Source organism: Catharus ustulatus, chromosome 1 (genome assembly GCF_009819885.2).
Source record: "Catharus ustulatus isolate bCatUst1 chromosome 1, bCatUst1.pri.v2, whole genome shotgun sequence".
Taxonomy (NCBI): domain Eukaryota; kingdom Metazoa; phylum Chordata; class Aves; order Passeriformes; family Turdidae; genus Catharus; species Catharus ustulatus.
Window position 1 is genome coordinate 164212432 of NC_046221.1, and position 18944 is coordinate 164231375.

The following is an 18944-nucleotide window of genomic DNA, read 5'->3' on the forward strand; positions in this document are numbered from 1 at the left end:
GTCACAAAAATGTGGGAAAAAATCTGTTTAAAATCCTGGATTTGTCCCAAAAATCTGGGAAAAAATTGTTAAAAATCCTGGGATTTGTCACAAAAATCTGGGAAAAAATCTGGTAAAAATTCCTGGATTTGTCACAAAAATGTGGTAAAAAATCTGTTAAAAATCCTGGATTTGTCACAAAAATCTGGGAAAAAATCTGTTAAAAATCCTGGATTTGTCACAAAAATCTGGTAAAGTTTGTTAAAAAATCCTGGGATTTGTCACAAAAATCTAGGGAAAAAATCTGTTAAAAATCCTGGATTTGTCACAAAAATGTGGTAAAAAATCTGTTAAAAATCCTGGATTTGTCACAAAAATCTGGTAAAAAATCTGTTAAAAATCCTGGATTTGTCATAAAAACAAAAAAAATGGGATTTGAAATAAATATAAACAGAAAAAATCCTGGGATTTGAAATAATGAACAGAAAAAATCCTGGGATTTGGAATAATTAACAGAAAAAATGGTATTTGTCATAAAAACAGAAAATATCCTGGGATTTGGAATAATAAACAGAAAAAATCCTGGGATTGGAAATAATTAATAAACAGAAAAATGGGATTTGAAATAATAAACAGAAAAAGTCTTGAGATTTAAAATAATTAATAAACAGAAAAAATGGGATTTTAAATAATTAATAAACAGAAAAAAAGTCCTGGGATTTGTCATTAAAAAATCTCTGAAATATCCTGGGATTTGTCATTAAAAAATCAAAAAATCAAAATTAAAAAATCATTAAAAAATGAAAAATATCCTGGGATTTGTCATTTAAAAATCTGTTAAATATCCTGGGATTCCTCATTAAAAAATCAAAAAATCAAAATTAAAAAATCGTTAAAAATTAAAAATATCCTGGGATTTGCCAGAAAAATGTGTTAAAAATCTGTTAAAAATCCTGGGATTGGGAATAATAAACAGAAAAAATCTTGGATTTGAAATAATTAATAAACAGAAAAAATGGGATTTGGAATAATTAATAAATAGAAAAATGGGATTTGGAATAATTAATAAACACAAAAAATGGGATTTGAAAGAATTAATAAACAGAAAAATGGAATTTTGAAGTCAATAATAAACAGAAAAATAGGATTTGAAATAATTAATGAACAGAAAAATGGGATTTGAAATAATTAATAAATAGAAAAATGGGATTTGAAATAATTAATAAACAGAAAAAATTAAGTTTGAAATAAAAACAAAAAATCCAGGGATTTGAAACAAAAATCTGGTAAAAATTCTGAGATTTGTCATAAAAAATCACACAGGATTCTTGTAAAAAAAAAAAAAAAAAGGATCCCTTGAAAAATCCCAAAATTTGCCCCAAAGACATCCTAAAAATTCATTAAAAATTTAAAAAAAATCTTTTCAAAAGTGCAAAAAATCCTAAAAAAAAATCCAAAAAAATTCTTTAAAAATTGAAAAAATTCCTTAAAAATTTGAAAAAAAATTGAAAAAAAATCCTAAAAAAAATCTTCAAAAATTCTTTAAAAATTGAAAAAATTCTTTTAAATTTGCAAAAAAATTGAAAAAAAATCCCTAAAAAAAAATCTTTATAAAATCTTTAAAAATTGAAAAAAATTCCTTAAAAAATTTGAAAAAAAAATTGAAAAAAACTCCTAAAAAAAAATCTTAAAAATTCTTTAAAAATTGAAAAAATTCCTTAAAAAATCTGCAAAAAATTGAAAAAAAATCCTAAAAAAAATCTTTAAAAATTCTTTAAAAATTGAAAAAAATTCCTTAAAAAATTTGCAAAAAACTGAAAAAAAATCCTAAAAACCTGAAAATAAACCTAAAAATCCCCAAAAACTCCTCAAACCTCTCCTACAACTCCACAAAATCCCAAAACAGTTCTGGAAAAGTAAAATAAAAAAAAATCCCAAATACATGTAAAAAATTAGGGGGAAAAAAACAGAAAAAACCTTTGAAAAAATAAAAAAAAATCCATTAAAAATTCATTAAAAATCCTGAAAAAATTAGAAAAAAATCTGAAAAAATCCCAAAAAATTCCTGAAGTCTCCCAAGCATTTCCTGCATCCCAAATCCCTCCTAGAACACCCCAAAAAACAAAATAATTCTGGAAAAGTAAAAAAAAAATCCCAATTATTTGACAAAAACTCGTAAACCCAGCCGCGAAAATTCTCGAAAAAATAAAAAAAAATCCGCTAAAAATTTTAAAAAAATCCATAAAAATTCTGAAAATAATCCCAAAATTCCCTAAACTTCTCCTACAACTCTACAAAATCCCAAAACAATTCTGAAAAAGTAAAAAAATTCCAAAGTTCTTGTAAAAATTCTCAAAAAATCTGAAGAAAAAGCCGAAAAATGCTTCAAAAAATCCAAAAAAAATAAAAAAAAATTATAAAAAAATGCTAAAAAAATCGGAAAAAAATCCCAAAAATTCCTGCAGCCTCCCAGTCACTGCCTGCATCCCAAATTTCTGTTTTTTTCCCATTTTTTCCAATTTTTTTCCCCGTTTTTCAGGTGTCAGGGCTGAAGGGCGAGGAGGTGCGGGTGCGGCAGGACAGCGTGGCGCGGCTGCTTGTGGACAGGCAGCCATGGGACCAAAAAATCCCCTAAAAAATCCAAATAAAATCCTAAAAAAATCCTAAAAAATCCTAAACCTCTCCTATAACTCTCCAAAAAACCAGAATTATCCTGAAAAAGTTAAAAAAAATTTCCAATTATTTGTAAGAATTTCCAAAGATGAGTAAAACCCAGCCGTGAAAACCTCGGCGAAAAATAAAAAAAATCCGCAAAAAATTCTAAAAAAATCTTAAAAAAAATCTGTAAAAAATCCCAAAAAAATTCCTGCAGCTTCCCAGTCACTCCCTGCATCCCAAATTTCTGTTTTTTTCCCATTTTGCCCATTTTTTTCCCCATTTTCAGGTGTCAGGGCTGAAGGGCGAGGAGGTGCGGGTGCGGCAGGACAGCGTGGCGCGGCTCCTGGCGGACAGGCAGCCATGGGGCAAAAAATCCCCAAAAAAATCCCAAAAAATTGTGAAAAAAATCCTAAAAATCCTAAACCTCTCCTATAACTCTCCAAAACCCAGAATTATCCTGAAAAGTTAAAAAAAATTCCAAGTATTTGTAAAAATTCCCAAAAATGAGTAAACCAGCTGCGAAAACCGCGAAAGAAAAAATCGAAAAAAATTGCGCAAAAAATTCTAAAAAATGGTAAAAAAAATCTGTAAAAATCCCAAAAAAATTCCTGCAGCCTCCCAGTCACTGCCTGCATCCCAAATTTCTGTTTTTTCTCCTTTTTTCCTTTTTTTTCCCCATTTTTCAGGTGTCAAGGCTGAAGGGCGAGGAGGTGCGGGTGCGGCAGGACAGTGTGGCGCGGCTCCTGGCGGACAGGCAGCCATGGGGCCAAAAAATCCCAAAAAATCCCAAAAAAAATCCTAAAAATATCCCTAAAAAATCCTAAACCTCTCCTATAACTCTCCAAAAACCCAAAATTATTCTGAAAAAGTAAAAAAAAATTTCCAATTATTTGTAAAAATTTCCAAAGATGAATAAAACCCAGCCGCAAAAACTCGCGAAAAATCAAAAAAAATCCGCAAAAAAATCCGAAAAAAATGCTAAAAAAAATCTGTAAAAAATCCCAAAAAATTCCTGCAGCCTTCCAGTCATTCCCTGCATCCCAAATTAACGTTTTTTTCTCATTTTTCCCATTTTTTCCCCATTTTTTCAGGTGTCAGGGCTGAAGGGCGAGGAGGTGCGGGTGCGGCAGGACAGCCATGGGGGCAGAGAAACCCCAAAAATCCCAAAAAAATTGTGAAAAAAATCCCAAAAAAAATCCTAAAAAAATCCTAAACCTCTCCTATAACTCTCCAAAAACCCAGAATTATCCTGAAAAAGTAAAAAAAAAATTCCCAAGTATTTGTAAAAATTCCCAAAAGTGAGTAAAACTCAGCGCGAAAACTTGCGAAAAATCAAAAAATATCCGCAAAAAATTAAAAAAAAATGCTGAAAAAAATCTGTAAAAATCCAAAAAATTCCTGCAGCCTCCCAGTCACTCCCTGCATCCCAAATTTCTGTTTTTCCCATTTTTCCCATTTTTTTCCCCCATTTTCAGGTGTCAGGGCTGAAGGGCGAGGAGGTGCGGGTGTGGCAGGACAGCGTGGCGCGGCTCCTGGCGGACAGGCAGCCATGAGGTGCCAAAAATCCCCAAAAAAATCCCAAAAATCCCAAAAAATCCTAAAAAAATCCTAAACCTCTCCTATAACTCTCCAAAAAGCCAGAATTATCCTGAAAGAGTTAAAAAAAATTTCCAAATATTTTTAAAAATTTCCAAAGATGAATAAAACCCAGCCGCGAAAACTCGCGAAAAATCAAAAAAAATCTGCAAAAAATTCTAAAAAATGCTAAAAAAAATCTGTAAAAAATCCCAAAAATTCCTGCAGCTCCCAGTCACTCCCTGCATCCCAAATTTCTGTTTTTTCCCATTTTTCCGATTTTTTTTCCCCAATTTCAGGTGTCAGGGCTGAAGGGCGAGGAGGTGCGGGGGCGGCAGGACAGCGTGGCGCGGCTCCTGGCGGACAGGCAGCATGGGGCCAAAAAATCCCCTAAAAAATCCCCAAAAAATCCTAAAAATCCTAAAAAAATCCTAAACCTGTCGTATAACTCTCCAAAAACCCAGAATTATCCTGAAAAGTTAAAAAAAATTTCTAATTATTTGTAAAAATTCCCAAAAATGAGTAAAACCCAACCGCAAAAAACTCGCGAAAAATGAAAAAAATCGCAAAAAATTCTAAAAAAATCCTAAAAAAAATCGGAAAAAAATCCCAAAAATTTCCAGTCACTCCCTGCATCCCAAATTAACATTTTTTCCCATTTTTTCCCATTTTTTCCCCGTTTCCAGGTGTCAGGGCTGAAGGGCGAGGAGGGTGCGGGTGCGGCAGGACAGCGTGGCGCGGCTGCTGGCGGACATGCAGGCCATGAGGGGCCAAACAGGACAGCCTGGACTCGAGGCTGCTGGCCATGAAACAGTAGGGAAAACATCCCAAAAAACATGGAAAATTGGGGGGAAATGGGAGAATATTGGGAAATGTCCTGGAAAAATTCGGGGAAAATCCAGAGAAAATCCAGAGAAAATTCTGGGAAAAACCTGGGAAAATCTTGGAGAATCCTGAAAAAATTCCAGGAAAATCATGGGAAAAACATAGGAAAATTCTGGGAAATTCCATTAAAAATCTCATGAAAATCTTGGGAAAATCCCTGGAAAATCATGGCAAAAACATAGGAAAGTCCTGGGAAAATCCACAAAACCCTGTGGAAAATACATGAAAAATCCCATGAGAATCCTGGAAAAATCCCTGGAAAATCATGGGAAAATTTTGGGGAAATCATTAAAAAAATCCATGGAAAACCCCAGGAAAATTCTGGGAAAATCTCTGGAAAATCTTGGGGAAGTCCTGAAAAAATCCAGGGAAAATTCAGGGAAAATCTTGGGAGAATCATGAGAAAATTCCAGGAAAATCCTGGGAAAAACATAGAAAAATCCTGAGAAATTCTGAGAAAAATCCTGCAAAAATCCCTTGAAAATCCTGGAAAAATTCCTGAAAAATCCTGGAAAAATTCCATGGAAAATCATGGGAAAATACTGAAGAAATGCAGGGAAAATTCTGGAAAAAATCTGGAAAATCTTGGGAGAGTCCTGGGAAAATCCACAAACCATGGGGAAAATCCATGAAAGATCCCAGGAAAATCCTGGAAAAATCATGGGAAAATCCAGGGAAAATTAAGAGAAATCCTGGGAAAATTCAGGGAAAATTCAGGGAAGATCTTGGGAGAATCATGACAAAATTCCAGGAAAATCATGGGAGAAACATAAGAAAATTCTGGGAAAATCCATTAAAATCCCAGGAAAATCCTGGAAAAATCTCTGGAAAATCATGAGAAAATTTTGGGAAAATCCAGTGAAAACTCTGGGAAAATCCCTGAAAAATTCCAGGAAAATCCTGAAAAAAATCCACAGAAAATCCTGGAAAAATACAGGGAAGTTCCTGAGAAAATCCCAAAAAACCCTGGAAAAATCCTAGAAAAATTCCTGGGAAAACCTGGAAAATCCCAGAAAAATTCCACAAAATCTGGGAGAAAATCTTAGAAAAATCCAAGAAATATTTTGGGAAAATCCCAGAAAATTCACAGAAAAATTCCAGAAAATCTGGTAAAAAATCCCAGAAAAATCTCAGCAAAGCCCTGGAAAATGGTTGGCAAAATCTCAGGAAAATCTGGGAAAATCCTGAGAAAATTCCAGGAAAATCTTGGGAAAATCCTGTGAAAATCCAGGGAAATCTCATGTAAACCCAGGGAAAACCCAAAAAAAATCCTTTATAATTTCTGGGAAAATTCTGCAAAAATTCTGAGATGATCCTGGGAAAATCCCTGTGAAAACCCAGGAAAATCCTGCAAAAAATCCTGGAAAAATTCTGCAAAAAACCCAGAGATTTTCCTTTCCCAGATCCCAAATCCCAACATTTTCCCTTTCCCAAATCCCAACATTTCCCTTTTCCAGGATCCCAAATCCCAACATTTCCCTTTTCCAGGATCCCAAATCCCAACATTTCCCCTTTTCCAGACCTCAAATCCCAACATTTTCCCTTTTCCTAAACCCCAAATCCCAACATTTCCCCTTTTCCAGGATCCCAAATCCCAACATTTTCCTTTTCCCAAATCCCAAATCCCAACATTTCCCCTTTCCAAAACCCCATATCCCAGAATTTTAATTCCCAGACCCCAAATCCCAACATTTCTCCATCCCAAATCCCAACATTTCCCCTTTTCCTGAATCCCAAATCCCAACATTTCCCCTTTTCCTGGATCCCAAATCCCAACATTTCCCTTTTTCCAGGATCCCAAATCCCAACATTTTCCCTTCTCCTAAATCCCAAATCCCAACATTTCCCCTTTTCCTGCATCCCAAATCCCAACATTTTCCCTTCCCAGATCCCAAATCCCAAATTTTCCCTTTCCTAAATCCCAACATTTCCTTTCCAGGATCCCAAATCCCAACATTTTCCACCCCAAATCCAACACTTTCCCTTTCCCAAACCCAAATCCCAACATTTTCCTTTTCAGGATCCCAAATCCCAACATTTCCCCTTTTCCAGGATCCCAAATTCCAACATTTCCCCTTTTCCAGGATCCCAAATCCCAACATTTCCCCTTCCCAAATCCCAAATCCCAGCATTTTCCCTTTCCTAAACCCCAAATCCCCACATTTTCCACCCCAAATCCCAACATTTCCCCTTTTCCAGGATCCAAATCCCAACATTTTCCCAAATCCCAAATTCCAACATTTTCCCTTTTCCTGGATCCCAAATCCCAACATTTTCCCTTCCAGGATCCCAAAACCCAGAATTTTCAATTCCCAAATCCCAACACTTTCCGTTCCCAAACCCCGTATCCCAGAATTTTAATTCCCAGATCCCAAATCCCAACATTTCCCTTTTCCAGATCCCAACATTTTCCTTTCCCAAACCCCAAATCCCAAAATTTTCCCATCCCAAATTCCAACATTTCCCCTTCCCAAATCCCAACATTTTCCCTTTTCCTGGATCCCAAATCCCAGCATTTCCTTTTCAAGGATCCCAAATCCCAACATTTCCCTTCCCAAATCCCAGCATTTTCCCTTTCCTAAACCCCCAATCCCCACATTTTCCACCCAAATCCCAACATTTTCCCTTTCCCAAACCCAAATCCCAACATTTTCCCTTTTCCTGGATCCCAAATCCCAACATTTTCCCTTTTCCAGGATCCCAAATTCCAATATTTCCCCTTCCCAAATCCCAAATCTCAACATTTTCTGTTTCCTAAATCCCAACGTTTCCATTTTCCAGGATCCCAAATCCCAACATTTTCACTTCCCAGATCCCAAATCCCAACATTCTCCCTTTCCAGAATCCCAAATCCCAACATTTTCCACCCCAAATCCCAACATTTCCACTTTCCTGGATCCCAAATTCCAATATTTCTGCTTTTCCAGACCCCATATCCCAGAATTTTAATTCCCAGACCCCAAATCCCAACATTTTCCATTTTCCAGGATCCCAAATCCCAACATTTTCCCTTTCCCAGATCCCAGCCTTTTCCTTTCCCAAACCCCAAATCCCAAAATTTTCCCATCCCAAATCCCAACATTTCCCTTTTCCTGGATCCCAAATCCCAACATTTTCCCTTCCCAGATCTCAAATCCCAACATTTCCCATTTTCCAGGATCCCAAATCCCAACATTTTCACTTCCCAGATCCCAACATTTTCCCTTCCCAAACCCCAAATCCCAATATTTTCCCATCCCAAATTCCAACATTTTCCCTTCCCAAATTCCAACACTTTCCCTTTTCCAGGATCTCAAATCCCAACATTTTCCCTTTCCCAGATCCCAGCCTTTTCCTTTCCCAAACCCCAAATCCCAAAATTTTCCCGTCCTAAATTCCAACATTTCCCCTTCCCAAATCCCAACATTTTCCCTTTTCCTGGATCCCAAATCCCAACATTTCCTTTTTCAAGGATCCCAAATCCCAACATCTTCCACCCCAAATCCCAACATTTTCCCTTTCCCAAACCCAAATCCCAACATTTTCCCTTCCCAGATCCCAAATCCCAACATTTTCCTTTTCCAGGATCCCAAATCCCAACTTTCCCTTTTCCCAGACCCTACATCCCAACATTTTTCCACCGCAAATCCCAACATTTTCCCTTTCCCAAATCCCAACATTTCCTTTTTCCAGACCCCAAATCCCAAATTTTCCCTTTCCTAAATCCCAACATTTCCCTTCCAGAATTCCAAATCCCAACATTTTCCACCCCAAATCCCAACATTTTCCCTTTCCATCCCCCCATTTTCCCTCCCCACATCCCAATATATTTTGGGAAGCAGCTGCCGAGCGGGGCCATCCCATAAATCCTCGGGATGGGCCCTTAACGACCCCTCTGGGAATTCCTGCAGCCATCCCATCAATCCCATCCCATTCCCTAATTACCTCCCCATCCCTGTCCTGCCATCCCAAAAATCCTTGGGGGATTTTTCCAGCTGCTCCCACCCCCTTCCTTTATTCCTCATTCCCGAGGCGTGGCCGGCTCAGCTGTGATCCCAATCCCAAAAATTCCTTTGGGATTTGGGGATGGTGAATCCAGGCTGGGCTGGCTCAGCTGTGATCCCAATCCCAAAAATTCCTTTGGGATTTGGGGTTGGTGGATCCAGGCTGGGCTGGCTCAGCTGTGATCCCAATCCCAAAAATTCCTTTGGGATTTGGGATGGTAAATCCTAAAACTGGGGTGGACTGGGAACAGGGAAAATGGGAATGGGAGAAATGGGGAAAGTGGGAATAGTGGAAATGTGGGAATAGTGGGAATGGGAATAATGGGGAAAATGGGAATGGGAGAAATTAGGAAAATAGAAAAAATGGGAATGGGAATAATGGGAGAAGTGGGAATGGGAGAAATGGGAAAAGTGGGAATGAGGAAAATGGGGATGGGAGAAATGGGAAAAATTGGGAAAGTGGGAATGGGAGAAATGGGGAAAATAGAAAAAATGGGAATAATGGGAGAGGTGGGAATGGGAAAAATGGGAATGGGAGAAATGGGGAAAATGGGAATAATAGGAATGAGAATAGTGGGAATGGAAATAATAGGAAAAGTGGGAATGAGGAAAATGGGGATGGGAGAAATGGGAAAAATTGGGAAAGTGGGAATGGGAGAAATGGGGGAAATGGAAAAAAATGGGAATGGGGAAAATGGGAATAGTGGGAATGGGAATGGTGGGAATGGGTAAAGTGGGAATGGGAGAAATGGGGGAAATGGAAAAAAATGGGAATGGGAGAAATGGAAGAAGTGGAAATGGGAAATGGAGAAAGTGGAAATGTGGAAATAGTGGAATGGGAATAATGGAATAATGGGAATGGGAGAAAGGGGGAAATTGGAATGGAGAAAATGGGAAAAATGGGAATAGTTGGGAATGGGAAAAGTGGAAAAGTAGGAATGGGAAAATGGGGATGTGGAGAAATGGGGAAAATAGGAATAGTGGAAATGTGGGAATAGTGGGAATAGGAATAAGGGGAAGGTGGGAATAGGATAAATGGGAATAGGAATAATGGGAGAAGTGGGAATGGGAATAATGGGGAAAATGGGAATGGGAGAAATGGGGAAAATAGAAAAAATGGGAATGGGATAAATGGACAAAGTGGGAATGGGAAAAGTGGGAATGGGAGATATAGTGGTGGAGAAATGGGGAAAATGGGAATAATAGGAATGAGAATAGTGGGAATGGAAATAATGGGAAAGATGGGAATGGGAGAAATGGGAAAGTGGGAATGAGGAAATGGGAAAAATGAGGAAAATAGAAAAATGGGAATGGGGAAATGGGAATAGTGGAAATGGGAATAAGGGGAAAAGTGGGAATGGGAAAAATAGGAATGGGAGAAATGGGGAAAATGGGAATGGGAGAAATAGGAAAATGGGAATAGTGGGAAGGGAATAGGGGAAATGGGAATAAGGGAAAATGTGGAAGGAGAAATGGGAGAAATGGGGAAAATGGAAAAAATGGGAATGGGAGAAATGGAAGAAGTGGAAATGGGAAAAATGGAGAAAATGGAAATAGTGGAAATAGTGGAATGGGAATAATGGGAATGGAGAAAGGGGAAATTGGGAATGGGAGAAATGGGAAAAATGGGAATAGTGGGGAATGGGAAAAGTGGGAAAAGTAGGAATGGGAAAAATGGGAATGGGAGAAATGGGGAAAATGGGAATAATTGGAATGAGAATAGTGGGAATGGAAATAATAGGAAAAGTGGGAATGGGAGAAATGGGAAAAATTGGGAAAGTGGGAATGGGAGAAATGGGAAATTGGGAATGGGGTAATGGGAATGAGGAGAAAGGGAATGGAAAATAAGAGAGGGAATAATGGGGAAAATGGGGATGTGGAAAATAGGAAAAATGGGAATGGGAATAGTGGGAGTGAGAATAATAGGGTAAGTAGGAATAATGGGATAAATGGGAATGGGAGAAATGGGAAAAATGGAAATGGGGAAAAAAGGGGATAATGGGGATGGGAAATTGAGAATGGGAATGGGGAAAATGGGAAAAAAGGAATTGGGAAATTTGGAATGGGAAGTGGGAGCACATCCAAAACCTGATCCCATTCCAGGGATTCAGGAGGGTTTGGGATTTCCTGCATTTGGGGTTTTCTGGATTTGGGATTTCCTGGATTTAGGGAGTTTCCAGGATTTAGGATTTCCAGAATTTGGGATTTCCTGAATTTGGGATTTCCAGGATTTGGGATTTTTTGGATTTAGGATTTCCTGGATTTGGGGTTTCCTGGATTTGGGATTTCCTGGATTTAGGGTTTCCTGTATTTAGAGGATTTCCAGGATTTGGGGTTTCCAGGATTTAGGATTTCCTGAATTTGGGATTTCCTGGATTCGGGGATTTCCTGGATTTAGGATTTTTCTGGATTTAGGAGATTTTCAGGATTTGTGGTTTTCTGGATTTAGGATTTCCTGGATTTAGGGGATTTTCAGGATTTGGGATTTCTGGATTTGGGCTATTCCTGTGTTTGAGGTTTTCCTGGATTTAGGATTTCCTGGATTTGGGATTTCCAGAATTTGGGGTTTCCTGGATTTGGAGATTTCTGGATTGGGGATTTCCTGGATTTGGGATTTTCTGGATTTAGGGTTTCCTGGATTTGGGGTTTCCAGGATTTAGGATTTCCTGAATTTGGGATTTCCTGGATTTGGGGTTTTCCTGGATTTGGGATTTCCAGGATTTGGGGATTTCCAGGATTTGGGATTTTCTGGATTTAGGATTTCCTGGATTTAGGGAGGTTTCCAGGATTTAGGATTTCCTACATTTGGGATTTCAGGATTTGGGGTTTTCTGGATTTAGGATTTCCTGGATTAGGGTTTCCAGGATTTGTGGTTTCATGGATTTGGGGATTTCCGGGATTTGGGATTTCCTGGATTTAGGATTTCCTGGATTTGGGATTTCCTGGATTTAGGGAATTTCCAGGATTTGGGGATTTCCTGGATTTAGGATTTCCTGGATTTAGGGTTTCCAGGATTTGGGATTTTCTGGATTTAGGATTTCCTGAATTTGGGATTTTTTGGATTTAGGATTTCCTGGATTTAGGGGATTTCCAGGATTTGGGATTTTTTGGATTTAGGATTTCCTGGATTTGGGGGATTTCCTGGATTTAGGGATTTCCAGGATTTGGGATTTCCTGGATTAGGGATTTCTTGGATTTAGGGGATTTCCAGGATTTGGGATTTTCTGGATTTGGGCTATTCCTGTGTTTGAGGTTTTCCTGGATTTAGGATTTCCTGGATTTGGGATTTCCAAGATTTAGGATTTCCTAGATTTGGGATTTCCAGAATTTGGGGTTAGGATTTCCTGGATTTAGGGGATTTTCAGGATTTGGGGTTTCCTGGATTTAGGATCTCCTGAATTTGGGATTTCCAGAATTTGGGGTTTCCTGGATTTAGGATCTCCTGAATTTGGGATTTCCAGAATTTGGGGTTTTCTAGATTTAGGATTTCCTGGATTTAGGATTTCCAGGATTTGGGATTTCCCAGATCTGGGTTTTCCAGAATTTAGGATTTCTCATGAATTTTTTCCATTTCCAGTGGAACTTTTTCCTGGGTTTCCCATGGAATATTTCCTATTTCCATGGATTTTTTCTCCCTATTTCCATGGAATTTTTCCCTGTTTTTCCTAGAATTTTTTCCCCCTATTTCCCTGGCACATTTCCCTGTGTTTCCCTGGAATGTTTTCCCCATTTTCCCTGGAATTCTGTCTCTCCCTGTGCGCAGCGAGAACGAGGCTCTGTGGCGGGAGGTCGCCAGCCTGCGCCAGAAGCACGCGCAGCAGCAGAAGGTGGTCAACAAGGTAACGGCACAATCCCTCATTTCCTGCAGAATTCCCACTTTTCCAGTGGTAATTCCCACTTTTCTGGGGGTAATTCCTACTTTTCTGAGGGTAATTCCCAATTTTCTGGGGGAAATTCCCACTTTTCCTGAGGAAAATCCCAATTTTCTAGGGGTCATTCCTCATTTTCTGGGGTTAATTCCACTTTTCTGAGGGTAATTCCAATTTTCTGGGGGTAATTCCTAATTTTCTGGAGATTTCCACTTTTCTGGGGGTAATTCCCACTTTTCCATTGGTAATTCCCACTTTTCTGAGGAAAATCCCAATTTTCTAGGGGTCATTCCTCATTTTCCATGGGTAATTCCCACTTTTCTGGGGGTAAATCCCAATTTCTGGAGGTAATTCCTCATTTTCTGGGATAATTCCCACTTTTCTGGGGTAATTCCAACTTTTCCATGGGTAATTCCCACTTTTCCAAGGGTATTCCCATTTTTCCAGGTGCAATTCCCACCTTTCTGGGACAATTCCCACTTTTCTGGACCTAACTCCCACTTTTGCATGGGTAATTCCCATTTTCTGGGGTAATTCCCACTTTTCTGGGGGAAATTCCCAATTTTCCTGAGGAAAATCCCAATTTTCTAGGGGTCATTCCTCATTTTCTGGGAGTAATTCCCACTTTTCTGGGATAATTCCCACTTTTCTTGAGGTCATCCTTCATTTTCTGGAGGTAATTCCCACTTTTCTGGGGGTAATTCCCAATTTTCTGGGGCCATTCCACTTTTCCTGAGGAAAATCCCACTTTTCTGGGGGTCATTCTCATTTTCTGGGAGTAATTCCCACTTTTCTTGGTGCAATTCCCACTTTTCTGGGATAATTCCCACTTTTCTGGGATAATTCCCACTTTTCTGGGGCAATTCCCACTTTTCCAGAGTACATTCCCACTTTTCCAGGGGCAATTCCCAATTTTCCTGGGGGTAATTCCCAATTTTCTGGAGATTTCCCACTTTTCCATTGGTAATTCCCAATTTTCTGGGGGTAATTCCAACTTTTCTGAGGGTAATTCCCATTTTCTGGGGGAAATTCCACTTTTCCTGAGGAAAATCCCAATTTCTAGGGGTCATTCCTCATTTTCTGGGGGCAATTCCCACTTCTCTGGGGGAAATTCCCAATTTTCTGGAGGTAATTCCTGCTTTTCTGGGATAATTCCCAATTTCCTGGATGGAATTCCCAACTTTTTGGGGGTAGAATTCCCACCTTTTCCAAGGGTAATTCCCAATTCTCCTGAGGCAATTCCTGCTTTTTTGGGATAATTCCCAATTTTCCAGGTGCAATTCCCATTTTTCCTGGGGTAATTCCTGATTTTCTGGGGGTAATTCCCATTTTTCTGGGGCAATTTCCACTTTTCCCAGTTTTTCCCAATTCCTCCCAGTTTTCCTTTTCCCAAATCTTTTCTCTTCCACTTTTTTCCCAGTTTTTTTCCCAATTTTTCCCATTTTTTTCCCTCTTTTTCCCATTTTTCCCCATTTTTTTCCCTAGTTTCCCCCCATTTTTTCTTCCTAGTTTTCCCATTTTACCCCATTTATCCCAGTTTTTCCCACTTTTTCCAGTTTTATTTTTTTGGGTTTTTTTTCCCATTTTTTTCCCCATTTATCCCAAATTTTCCCTCTTTTTCCCTTTTTTCCTGTTTTTTTTTTCCCGGTTTTTCCCCATTTTCTCTTCCCAGATTTTCAAAATTTCCCCCGTTTATCCCAGTTTTTCCACAGTTTTTTTCCCAGGTTTTTTCCCCCATTTTTTCCCAATTTTCCCCATTTTTTTCCCAATTTTTCCCAGGTTTTTCCCCTCTTTTTCCCAGTTTTTTTCCCCATTTATCCCAGTTTTCACAGGTTTTTTTTTCAGTTTTTTTCCCTATTTTTTTTCCCATTTTCCCAATATTTCCCATTTTTTCCCTCTTTTTCCCAGGTTTTTTTCCCATTTTTTCCCAATTTTTCCCAATATTTCCAAGTTTTTCCCTCTTTTTCACAGAGTTTTTCCACATTTATCCCAGTTTTTCCTATTTTTTTTTCCTGGTTTTTTTTCCCAGTTTTCCCCATTTATCCCAGATTTCCCCCTCTTTTTCCCATTTTTTTTCCTGTTTTTCCTAGTTTTTCCCCATTTTCTCTTCCCAGATTTTCAAAATTTCCCCCAATTTATCCCATTTTTTTCCAGTTTTTTTTTCCCATTTTTTCCTATTTTTCCTAATTTTCCCCCATATTTCCTAATATTTCCCAGTTTTTTCCCTCTTTTTCCCAATTTTCCCCCATTTATCCCAGATTTTCCCCCTTTTTCCCTTTTTTTTTCCTGTTTTCTTTTCCAGTTTTCTCCCAGTTTTTCCCAATTTTTCTCCCATTTATCCAGTTTTTCTCACTTTTTCCTGTTTTTTTTCCCAGTTTTTCCCCATTTATCCCAGATTTTCCCCTATTTTCCATTATTTTTCCTGTTTTTCCCCCAGTTTCTCCCCATTTTCCCTTCCCAGATTTTCCCAATTTCCCCCATTTATCCCAGTTTTTCCCAGGTTTTTTTCCCCATTTTTTCCCAATTTTCCCCATTTTTTTCCAATATTTCCCAGTTTTTTCCCCTCTTTTTCCCAGTTTTTTTTTCCCCCATTTATCCCAGTTTTTCACAGGTTTTTTCCAGTGTTTTTTCCCTATTTTTTTCCCAATTTTCCCAATATTTCCCATTTTTTCCCTCTTTTTCCCAGGTTTTTTTCCCATTTTTTCCCAATTTTTCCCATTTTTTCCCAATATTTCCAAGTTTTTCCCTCTTTTTCACAGAGTTTTTTCCACATTTATCCCAGTTTTTCCTATTTTTTTTTTCCTGGTTTTTTTTCCTGTTTTTTCCCCCATTTATCCCAGATTTTCCCCTCTTTTTCCCATGTTTTTTCTAGTTTTTTTCCCAGTTTTTCCCCATTTCCTCTTCCCAGTTTTTCCCCCCAATCTTCCCCTGTTTTTCCCAGGATTTTTTTTCCATTTTTTCCCAATTTTCCCCTCTTTTCCCCCTTTTTCCCAATTTTTTCCCCATTTATCTCAGTTTTTCCAAGGTTTTTTCCCATTTTTTCATGTTTTTTTTCCCAGTTTTTCCCCCATTTATCCCATTTTTTCCCCATTTTCCCCCCCTTTTTTTTTCCCACTTTTCCCTCCTGACAGTTTTTCCCACTTTTCAGCTGATCCAGTTCCTGATTTCCCTGGTGCAATCCAACCGGATCCTGGCGTCAAGAGGAAAATGTGAGTCTGAGATTCCCCAAATCCCGCGGGAATTCGGGAATTTGGGAATTCACAAATTGGGGAATTCAGAAATTTCTGTATTCAGAAATTCAGGAATTTGGAAATTAGGAAATTTGGGAATTCGGAAATCTGGGAAGTCGGGATTTCAGAAATCTGGGCATTCAGAAATTTGGGAATTTAGAAATTTGGGAATTTGGTGATTTGGAAATTAAGAAATTTGGGGATTCAGAAATCCGGGAAGTCGGAAATTCGGGAATTCAGAAATTTGAGAATTCAGAAATTCTGGAATTCAGAGATTTGGGAATTCAGAAATTCAGGAATTCAGAAATCTGGAAATTGAGAAATTTGGGAATCCAGAAATTCAGAAATCAGAGAATTCAGAAATTTGGGAATTCGGAAATCCCGGATTTTGGAAATCCAGGGATTCAAAAATTCGAGAATTCAGAAATTCTGGAATTCAGAAATTTTGGAATTCTGGAATTCAGAAATTGGGGGATTCAGAAATTCTGGAATTCAGAAATTCGGAAATTTGGGAATTCAGAAATTCATTAATTTAGAAATTTGGGAATTTGGAAATTCAGAAACTCAGGAATTCAGAAATTTGGGAATTCAGAAATCCAGGAATTTGGAAATTCGAGAACTCAGAAATCTGGGAATTCCGAAATCAGGAATTCAGAAATCTGGAAATTCAGGAATTCAGAAATTTGGGAATTTGGAAATTCAGAAATTTGGGAATTTGGAAATTCAGAAATTTGGGAATTTGGAAATCTGAGGATTCAGAAATCTGGGAATTCAGAAAGCCAGGAAGTTGGGAATTCAGAAGTTGGATAATCCAAAAAATTGGGAATTCAGAAATTCAATAATTTAGAAAAATGGGAATTCAGGAATTTGGAAATTCTTAAATTCGGGAATTCAGAAATCAGGAATTCAGAAATCTGGGAATTCAAAAGTTCAGAAATTTAGGAATTCAGGAATTCAGAAATCTGGAAATTGAGAAATTTGGGAATCCAGAAATTCAGAAATCAGAGAATTCAGAAATTTGGGAATTCGGAAATCCCAGATTTTGGAAATCCAGGGATTCAAAAATTCGAAAATTTAGAAATTCTGGAATTCAGAAATTTGGGAATTCTGGAATTCAGAAATTTGGGAATTCTGGAATTCAGAAATTGGGGGATTCAGAAATTCTGGAATTCAGAAATTCGGAAATTTGGGAATTCAGAAATTCATTAATTTAGAAATTTGGGAATTTGGAAATTCGGAAACTCAGGAATTCAGAAATCTGGAAATTCAGGAATTCAGAAATTTGGGAATTTGGAAATTCAGAAATTTGGGAATTTGGAAATCTGAGGATTCAGAAATCTGGGAATTCAGAAAGCCAGGAAGTTGGGAATTCAGAAGTTGGATAATCCAAAAATTTGGGAATTCAGAAATTCAATAATTTAGAAAAATGGGAATTCAGGAATTTGGAAATTCTGAAATTCGGGAATTCAGAAATTTAGGAATTCAGAAATTTGGGAATTTGGAAATTCGAGAATTCAGAAATCTGGGAATTCAGAAAATTGGGAATTCGGGAATCCAGAAATTCAGAAATCTGGGAATTCAGAAATTCAGAAATCCGATAATTTGGAAATTTGGGAATTCAGAAATCCCGGAATTTGGAAATCTGGGAATTCAGAAATTCAGGAATTCAGAAATTCAGGAATTCAGAAATTCGGGATCAGATGCCCCAAGGGGCCAGGCTGGGATAAAGGGATTAAAGAATTCCTTGGATTTCCATTTTTCTTGGAAAGCCTGGGGAAAGGGGAGCTCCTGGCATCCCCAAAAATTCAGGAATTCCAGAATTGGGATTTCAGGATCTTGGGAATTTTCTGGGAATTCCATTCCAAAAATCCCATAAATCCAGGGGGGACATTCCCTGCCTGCTGCTCCATCCCAAATTTTTCTCTCATGGAAAAAAAAAAAAAAAAAAAAAAAAAAAACTTGGAAAAAAAATGTGGGATTTCCTGCAAATTCCAAATCCAGCTGGGAAAATTTTTCATTTTTTTGGGGGGGATTTTTTGGGGATTTTTTGGATCTGGGGGGGATTTCCCAGTGCTGATCCCGAGGTTTTTCCCAAATTTTGGGTTTTTTTGGGAATTGCAGCCCCCTGATGCTGAACGACGGCGGCGCCGCACATTCCATGCCCAAGTACAGCCGGCAATATTCCCTGGAGCACCACGGGAACTCCGCCTTCCCCGTGAGTGGGAGGGGCTGGGAGGGACTGGGATTTAATGGGATTTACTGGGATTTATTGGGATTGACTGGAATTCACTGGGATTCAATGGGATTCAGTGGGATTGACTGGGATTTACTGGGAATTAAGTGGGGTTTATTGGGATTTATTTGGATTTACTGGGATTTAACAGGATTTACTGGGATTCGCTGAGATTTACTGGGATTTATTGGGATTGACTGGGATATACTGGGATTTATTGGGATTGACTGGGATTTACTGGGATTCACTGGGATTGACTGGGATTTACTGGGATTTACTGGGATTGACTGGGATTTACTGGGAATTTAGTGGGGCTTATTGGGATTGACTGGGATTTACTGGGATTTACTGGAATTTGTTGGGATTGATGGGGATTTATTGGGCATGGGGACAGGGATATGGGATTTGGGGGAATGGGATTTATTCAGAATGGGATTTTTTGGAATGGGATTTGTTGAGAATGGGATCTAGTGGGATTGGGATTTATTGGGATTTGGGGGGTTAGGATTGGTTGGGATTGGGATTTAGGGAA

At 38.2% G+C, this 18944-nt stretch overlaps 1 protein-coding gene across 1 annotated transcript in view; it reads left to right on the forward strand.

Moving 5' to 3' along the window:
* The window catches only part of HSF1 (heat shock transcription factor 1), a 48187-nt gene that overhangs the window by 9724 nt on the left and 19519 nt on the right, over positions 1-18944 (forward strand). Inside the window, 6 exon segments of the mRNA XM_033081240.2 lie at positions 2924-3002; positions 4980-5025; positions 12844-12919; positions 16098-16137; positions 16140-16158; positions 18301-18394. Of these exon segments, the coding sequence (XP_032937131.1) occupies positions 2924-3002; positions 4980-5025; positions 12844-12919; positions 16098-16137; positions 16140-16158; positions 18301-18394 (354 nt within the window).